Source organism: Schistocerca serialis, chromosome 7 (genome assembly GCF_023864345.2).
Source record: "Schistocerca serialis cubense isolate TAMUIC-IGC-003099 chromosome 7, iqSchSeri2.2, whole genome shotgun sequence".
In the NCBI taxonomy this organism is placed as follows: Eukaryota; Metazoa; Arthropoda; class Insecta; order Orthoptera; family Acrididae; genus Schistocerca; species Schistocerca serialis.
In genome coordinates, this window is record NC_064644.1 from 483,545,285 (window position 1) to 483,554,479 (window position 9,195).

The 9,195-nt window shown below is 46.0% G+C and overlaps 1 protein-coding gene across 1 annotated transcript in view; it reads right to left on the bottom strand.

Annotated features, from left to right (window-relative positions):
- Nucleotides 1-8,940, bottom strand: part of LOC126413159 (protein O-mannosyl-transferase TMTC2-like) — an 899,537-nt gene extending 890,597 nt beyond the window's left edge. Inside the window, exon 1 of the mRNA XM_050083054.1 lies at nt 8,783-8,940. Coding sequence (XP_049939011.1) covers nt 8,783-8,940 — 158 coding nt within the window. The remainder of the gene's footprint in view (nt 1-8,782) is intronic.
- Between the last annotated feature and the right edge of the window lie 255 nt (nt 8,941-9,195).

Below are 9,195 nucleotides of genomic sequence, written 5' to 3' on the forward strand. Positions count from 1 at the left end.
TTTGCATTGAAGGCACTTTGAACAGTGGACGTTACATTTCAGATATGTTACGACCTGTGGCTCTACGCTTCATTCGATCGCTGGGAAACCCTACATTTCAGCAGGATAATGCACCAATGCATATTGCAGGTCCTGTACGGGCCTTTCTGGATACAGAAAATGTTCGACTACTGCCCTGGTCAGCACATTCTCCAGATCCCTCACCAATTGAAAACGTCTGGTCAATGGTGGCCGAGCAACTGGCTCGTCACAATACGCCAGTCACTACACTTGATGAACTGTCGTATCGCGTTAAAGCTGCATGGGCAGCTGTACTTGTACATGCCATCCAAGCTCTGTTTGACTCAATGCCCAGGCGTATCAAGTCCGTTATTACGGCCTGAGCTGGTTGTTCTGGGTGCTGATTTCTCTGGATGTATGCACCCAAATTGCGTGAAAATGTAATCACATTCAGTTCTAGTATAATGTATTTGTCCAATGAATACCCGTTTGTTGTCTGCATTTCTTCTTGGTGTCACAATTTTAATGGCCAGTGGTGTAGGTTGTGTGGTCACCACAGATGATAACAATACATGGTCTGCAATGTGCTTCCATGCTGGCTACAATACTGGTAAGGGGTAATGAATTCTTGTTCTAGGGCGTTACATTTCTTCACCAGTGCCGATGACAACTGATGGTCGTTGTTGCATGTGCTGAAATAAGTCTCCCCAACGCAACCGATATCGCGCACGATCGGATTTGGTCGGTGGAACGGGTAGGCCATTCCATTCATCCAATATCCCCTCATTATAAATGCTGTTGCTTTTGCGCTGTTCATGTGGTTGCGCTTTGTCATCCTTCAAAATGAAGTCAGAGCGAATGCACCCCTGAAAAGACGAACATGGGGAAGGAATACGGTTTCACAATACCGTTGACTGGTTAATGTGCTGTGTTGCAGGTCAGTGCGTCCATGCAACACTACATGCCTCCCTGCACCACAACGTTTGGAGCCTCGAACCGATAGAAGTACTCAGGGCACCCTCCGCCACACACCGTCAGGTGGCTTGCGGAGTATGGATGTAGATGTAGATGTAGACGACGTTCTACCCTGGGTGGTGACCACGTTCGACAACGCTGGACTGGTACTCTATTCACTCTTGATGCTATTTGTTGCTGATTATCTACTCCTGCTAATTCAAATTTTGGTTTTGCTTCTCGTTTCTGTTCCAGACTCACCACTCGTGAGTTTGAGAGAGGAAGAATAGGTTGAGTCTACATGGTACACAGCAAGTAATGCAGTATTCTGCCAAGACCACTCGTTGTGCTGTGTTACATTCGGATCCACCGCTGATGTTCGTCAACTGGCGACCCTTCCGAAAAACAAACGGAGGAGAACACTTATGTCATGATGGTGATTTTTCGTCAGAACCTATGTGAAACTTGAGTTTCTCCAGGCGTATAAAATTTGTCTTCTGAAAATGATTGGGTGTTCGCCTGTGGAGATATCGGCTATTGTCGAGGATCTCACCCTTGTTCTTCGATCTAGGCACTGACCGTCTAACCACAATGACCTTTGAGTAGCAAATTGGTACTCAGAAAAAAAGCGAGTCTAAAATCCTCTTATCACGCTATTTACTCGATAACAATGAAGCTTTCATAATGTTTCACTATGTCCTTTTGTGATGTACAGAGGGAGTAGGTAGTCTACAAACTCTCAGACAGTGATCAGATTTGTTTGGCATGAGGAACGCTTAGCTCAAAATGGCTCAAATGTCTCTGAGCACTATGGATGGGACTTAACAACTGAGGTCATCAGTCCCCTAGCACTTACAACTACTTAAACCTACTTAACCTAAGGACATCACACACATCCATGCAGAATTCGAACCTGCGACCGTAGCAGTCACTCGGTTCCGGACAGAGCGCTTAGAACCGCCTGGCCACCGCGGCCGGCGAACGTTTAGCCTCAGGTGACTCGATAGAGAAATTTGTTCGATCTGTTGTTCCATTAACTTTTTTTGGCTGTATTGTCGTTAAACTACTTGCGCAGAAGGGAAAATACACGTAATACGAAATTTTTGTGCTGTCAGTATAGCAAACGTTCCCACTGAGCTACAGAGCTCGTAGCTGACAACCTCGTTAAAAGATTTTGTGGTGTCACCGCCAGACACCACACTTGCTAGGTGGTAGCCTTTAAATCGGCCGCGGTCCGTTAGTATACGTCGGACCCGCGTGTCGCCACTATCAGTGATTCCAGACCGAGCGCCGCCACACGGCAGGTCTAGAGAGACGCCCTAGCACTCGCCCCAGTTGCACAGCCGACTTTGCTAGCGATGGTTCAGTGACAAATTACGCTCTCATTTGCCGAGACGATAGTTAGCATAGCCTTCAGCTACGTCATTTGCTACGACCTAGCAAGGCGCCATTATCATTTGCTATTTATCTTGTGATACATGTACCGTCAGACCGATGTTCACCAATTATGGATTAAAGTTAAGTATTCCAGAAGCTACGAACTTTTTTTACTAGACTCAACTCCTTTAACTGTTCCAGACCTCACGCCAGCCTGCGTGAGCTTAAACGCGTGCCTTTCGGCTACCTCATAGTGGCTTGGCTGTCTTGCCAAGTCACAACAGATTTCTTGATTCTACGTCTCCTGCCGTGAACTCTGGGCCGTGCGGGATTAGCCGAGTGGTCTAAGGCGCTGCAGTCATGGACTGTGCAGCTGGCCCCGGCGGAGGTTCGAGTCCTCCCTCGGGCATGGGCGTGTGTGTTTGTCCTTAGGATAATTTAGGTTAAGTTGTGTGTAAGCTTAGGTACTGATGACCTTAGCAGTTAAGTCCCGTAAGATTTCACACACATCTGAACATTTGTGAACTCTGGCAGAGCTCACATGTACAGGAACAGACAACGAGAACGTACAGCACGAAGCGAAGTGCAACAACGATGTTACCCGACAGCAGATGATAACTGGCGTCTCTCCTGAGAGCCATCACATGTTTCTCTTCCTTTCTTTCTCTGCTATTTCAGTATGTATTTGCAATTTAGTTACAATGTGCAGATAGAACAAAGTACAAACAAATATTGCACGTCATATGTTTCGTTTGGTACACAGTTCGATAGGACATATGTTGGTTTGTTTCCTGTCACGAACAAATTGTTGTGTAAAGTTGCATTTTATCCACCCATTTGATAGAGAGTCTAAAACAGTATTGTTTGCAGCACTTACAGATGAAAAATTTGTTCTTACGTCTTCCCTGTCCAGCGCGTCTTCGTTTCGCATGCCGGCGCATATCGCTCTCCCCGTGACTTAACAATCCATGGAAACTGAAGTACATCAGCAACAAGAGAAGAAAAAGTCTATCGCTGTTACACCTGGTGAATGAGCTGGCCATTCTACAGAATGGGTGTAACACGTACAGGGTTATTACAAATGATTGAAGCGATTTCACAGCTCTACAATAACTTTATTATTTGAGATATTTTCACAATGCTTTGCACACACAAACAAAAACTCAAAAAGTTTTTTTAGGCATTCACAAATGTTCGATATGTGCCCCTTTAGGGATTCGACAGACATCAAGCCGATAATCAAGTTCCTCCCACACTCGGCGCAGCATGTCCCCATCAATGAGTTCGAAAGCATCGTTGATGCGAGCTCGCAGTTCTGGCACGTTTCTTGGTAGAGGAGGTTTAAACACTGAATCTTTCACATCACTATGCGTGAAACATGCCCGCACGCGTTCAACCGTTTCTTCGCTCACTGCAGGCCGATCCGTTGATTTCCCCTTACAGAGGCATCCAGAAGCTTTAAACTGCGCATACCATCGCCGAATGGAGTTAGCAGTTGGTGGATCTTTGTTGAACTTCGTCCTGAAGTGTCGTTGCACTGTTATGACTGACTGATGTGAGTGCATTTCAAGCACGACATACGCTTTCTCGGCTTCTGTCACCATTTTGTCTCACTGCGCTCTCTAGCGCTCTGGCGGCAGAAACCTGAAGTGCGGCTTCAGCCGAACAAAACTTTATGAGTTTTTCTATGTATCTGTAGTGTGTCGTGACCATATGTCAATGAATGGAGCTACAGTGAATTTATGAAATCGCTTCAATCATTTGTAATAGCCCTGTACAAGTGCAGATATTTCTATTGGTGACTGAGGGCCATGTATTGAAAAGTATTGTTTTAGCATTTGCTTCATTTGCAGATTAATAATTTTAACCATTAGGAGCAGTGTGTTTTAATTTGGTTAGTACCTGAAACTACATGTGGCAAGAGCGGAAATGTTCAAATGTGTGTGAAATCTTATGGGACTTAACTGCTAAGGTCATCAGTCTTTTAGCTTACACACTACTTAACCTAATCTATCCTAAGGACAAACACACACACCGATGCCCAATGGAGGACTCGAACCTCCGCCAGGACCAGACAAGAGCAAGTCTTTCATGCTTACTTTCCCCTGGGTAGCATGTTCTGTTGAACCATGGACACGTGGACGGAAAACGGTTAGTCTACACTGGAAGACATAGTCAACTTAGTGGCACAGTTATGGCCGTGCAGAAAACATCAGGTCGTAAATTTTGTGGGAAGCAGAGGAAAAGCGACGAACACACTCATCTGTACACAACAAGGTGGCACATACAAAAATATGTGCACTTATCCCAGTCACACGCAGTATTTAGAAATGCGATGTAAATTTCGTGTTACACTCAGGTGCAAAGAGAAGCAAGTCTTATACGCCATGCAACTAAAAAAAGCAATTGGGGGTAGCAATCTGAGTAAATTACTCTAATAATCCACTGGAAACAAAGGGTTCCGCACACGAAAACACTTGGCACACCACGCTGATCCACTTCTGTCGTTTGACATTGCAGTTCGCGCTCAAACTTTAATAAGTATATACAGGGTGTTTCAAAAATGACCGGTATATTTGAAACGGCAATAAAAACTGAACGAGCAGCGATAGAAATACACCGTTTGTTGCAATATGCTTGGGACAACAGTACATTTTCAGGCGGACAAACTTTCGAAATTACAGTAGTTACAATTTTCAACAACAGATGGCGCTGCAAGTGATGTGCAAGATATAGAAGACAACGCAGTCTGTGGGTGCTCCATTCTGTACGTCGTCATTCTGCTGTAAGCGTGTGCTGTTCACAACGTGCAAGTGTGCTGTAGACAACATGGTTTATTCCTTAGAACAGAGGATTTTTCTGGTGTTGGAATTCCACCGCCTAGAACACAGTGTTGTTGCAACAAGACGAAGTTTTCAGCGGAGGTTTAATGTAACCAAAGGACCGAAAAGCGATACAATAAAGGATCTGTTTGACAAATTTCAACGGACTGGGAACGTGACGAATGAACGTGCTGGAAAGGTAGGGCGACCGCGTACGGCAACCACAGAGGGCAACGCGCAACTAGTGCAGCAGGTGATCCAACAGCGGCCTCGGGTTTCCGTTCGTCGTGTTGCAGCTGCGGTCCAAATGACGCCAACGTCCACGTATCGTCTCATGCGCCAGAGTTTACACATCTAGCCATACAAAATTCAAACGCGGCAACCCCTCAGCGCCGCTACCATTGCTGCACGAGAGACATTCGCTAACGATATAGTGCACAGGATTGATGACGGCGATATGCATGTGGGAAGCATTTGGTTTACTGACGAAGCTTATTTTTACTTGGACGGCTTCGTCAATAAACAGAACTGGCGCATATGGGGAACCGAAAAGCCCCATGTTGCAGTCCCATCGTCCCTGCATCCTCAAAAAGTACTGGTGTGGGCCGCCATTTCTTCCAAAGGAATCATTGGCCCATTTTTCAGATCCGAAACGATTACAGCATCACGCTATCTGGACATTGTTCGTGAATTTGTGGCGGTACAATCTGCCTTAGACGACACTGCGAACACCTCGTGGTTTATGCAAGATGGTGCCCGGTCACATCGCACGGCCGACGTCTTTAATTTCCTGAATGAATATTTCGATGATCGTGTGATTGCTTTGGGCTATCCGAAACATACAGGAGGCGGTGTGGATTGGCCTCCCTATTCGCCAGACATGAACCCCTGTGACTTCTTTCTGTGGGGACACTTGAAAGACCAGGTGTACCGCCAGAATCCAGAAACAATTGAACAGCTGAAGCAGTACATCTCATCTGAATGTGAAGCCATTCCGCCAGACACGTTGTCAAAGGTTTCGGGTAATTTCATTCAGAGACTACGCCATATTATTGCTACGCATGGTGGATATGTGGAAAATATCGTACTATAGAGTTTCCCAGACCGCAGCGCCATCTGTTGTTGAAAATTGTAACTACTGTAATTTCGAAAGTTTGTCTGCCTGAAAATGTACTGTTGTCCCAAGCATATTGCAACAAACGGTGTATTTCTATCGCTGCTCGTTTAGTTTTTATTGCCGTTTCAAATATACCGGTCATTTTTGAAACACCCTGTAGTTTCTGTACACTGAAGTGTCAAAAGTCATGGAGTACACCCTAATACCGTGCAGGACCTCCTTTTGCTCGGTGTAGTGCAGCATCTCGATGTTGCATCGACTCAACAAGTCGTTGGAAGCCCCCTGCGGAAGTACTGAGCCATGCCGCCTCTATAGTCGTCCGTAACAGCGAAAGCGCTGCTGGTACAGCAGCTTGTGCACGAACTGAGCGCTCGATGCTGTTCCATAGATGTTCGATGGGATTCACGTCGGGCGGCCTGAGTTGCCAAATCATTCGCTCGAATTGTCCAGAATGTTCTTCAAACAAGTCGCGAACAACTGTCGTCCAGTGACATGGCGCATTGTCATCCACGAAAACATGGAACATGAAGTCTACGAATGGCTGAAAACGGTCTCCAAGTAGCCGAAGACAAACATTTCCAGGCAATGATCGATTCAGTTGGACCCGAGGACCCAGTCCATTCCACGTAAACACAGCCCACACCGTTATGGGGCCACCACCAGTGTCTTGCTGACAACTTGGATCCACGGCTTCGTGGGGTCAGCACCACACTCGAACCCGCCATCGGCTCTTTGCAACTGAAATCGGGACTCATCTGATCAGGCTATGGTCCAGCCGATAAGGTCATGAGCCGAAGAGGCGCTGTGTGCGATGTCGTGCTGTTAACAAAGTCACGCGCGTCGGTCGTCTGGTGCCAAAGCCCACTAAAGCCAAATTTCGCCGCACTGTTCTAAAGGATATCTTCTTCGTACGTTCCACACTGATTTCTGCTGTTATTTCACGCAGTGTTGCTCGTCTGTTAGCACTGGCAACCCCGGGGCAAACGCTGTTTGATCTCGGTCGCTCGTTACGTGAAGGGCGTTGTCCGTGGTGAGAGGTAATGCCCGAAATTTGGTATTCCGGGCACACTCTTGACACTGGACCTCCGAGTATTGAATCCCCTAACGAGTTCCGAAATGGAATGTCCCTTGCGTCTAGCTCCTACTCCCATTCTGTTAATTTGTGCCGTGGGGAAGCCCTTTACATGAATGACCTGAGTACAAACGACAACTCTGCCAACGCACTGTCCTTTAATGCCGTACGCAACAGTGCCGCCATCTGTAGTTGTGCATACCGCTATCCGATGACTGCACTTCGCATATGGTTCCCGCACAGTGTAGCTCACGAGCAGAAAGTGACACAATTCATTAAAGACAAAATAACAAATCAGCGTTAAACATACTATGAAATTAATTTCGTATAATACGAATTCGACAGGTTCTATATTTTTTCTTTAATTACGTAATATTCGATTTTAGCTGTTACTGTCCCTGTTTCACTATTACAATTTCGGCATGCGTGCCAGTTTCAATCGTCTAAAAAACATAATGAAACGATCGAGAAAGACATATTGAGATCAAAAGCATGTACTGCAGTTTTTGCAGTTTCTTAACATTACAGGATTTGATTTTGCGTCATACAGAAGGGTTAAAAATAACATTATTCTAGGACTGCGTTACTTTCGATGGTGTCATGGCCATATTTTGTCACTAATGACGTTGGTAGATTTGTCACTGACATGCCAGCTGTCATGAGAAAGAAATAAAAACGTAATGAGTATGTACCTTGCTGTATAGGGTAGAGACGTGCTAATTATCGGACACTGACATTGAGATTTATAGCGCCTTCAAAGAACAACCAAAATAGACACTCCCCTCACAAATAGTTTTGTTCTTAGATTTTTAGAAATATATATCAATGTACTATAAATAGAAACTTTTAGACAAGTAAATCTCGTTCGTGATGTACAGAGTTCCCTCAAGATTACGGTGCATAAAATGGACTATCACGATCGACTATGGACTGCTGACTAGTTACCTTTCCATTTACGTATATCTTACGTTCGTATCCCTGCTGTAGGCCGAGCTCCACGTCAATGACAAAACTAGTAGTGTCATTAATAACAACCAATGAGTGCATTACCATCGACAGTGAGACGTCCCTTTAAGAATGTCATTTTTATCCTGTTTGTGTGACATAACATCAAATCTTGGAAGTCTGACAATGTCAAACTGCAAAAATCTACTGTACCTACTATTAATCACACATGATAGTTTTCTGATTACGTTGTATTATGGTTTGTAGAAACTTGAAAAATGCACAAATGCTGAAATTGCAATAGTGAATTAAAAACTAGTAATAGTTAAAGGAGAATAATACGTCATTTAAAAAGTTATGGAATGATACGATAAGTAAAATGGAGAGACGACGCAGTGTCCCGCCACAACAATCGCATTTTCGGAGCACACGGCGGACAGAGAGGTGTCGCTTGTGAACTGGAACCACTGGAGTATCGCGTGGCACGTCACTCACTTGTCGTCGTAGACGAACCCGGCGCGCAGCGTCCCGGCGTAGAGCAGGGCGGCGAGCGCTGCCGACGCGACGCACGCCCAGTCGACGCGAGACGACGCCGACGCCGCAGGCTTGGACGCCGGCGGTGGCGCCGCGGTGCCGCGCGTTGCTGCCCGCATGGGTGCAGCCACCACACTGGCGACGCGGAGAGCACGCCGGCCCGCCGGCTGCACGCCTGCAAAACACGCGCATGCGCACTACGGCCGCGGCCACGCGCTCGCCCTCGACCCACGCGCACCTGTTGGAGTCCGACACTTCTTTGCTTCTCTTTGTTTACGTTACGGATTCGGCGCCAAAAAATTCTTCGGTGCAAAGTGATCGGAAAGTTACCAAGAGTAATAATTAGTTTTGCAGATTTTATCACTGCAATTCAG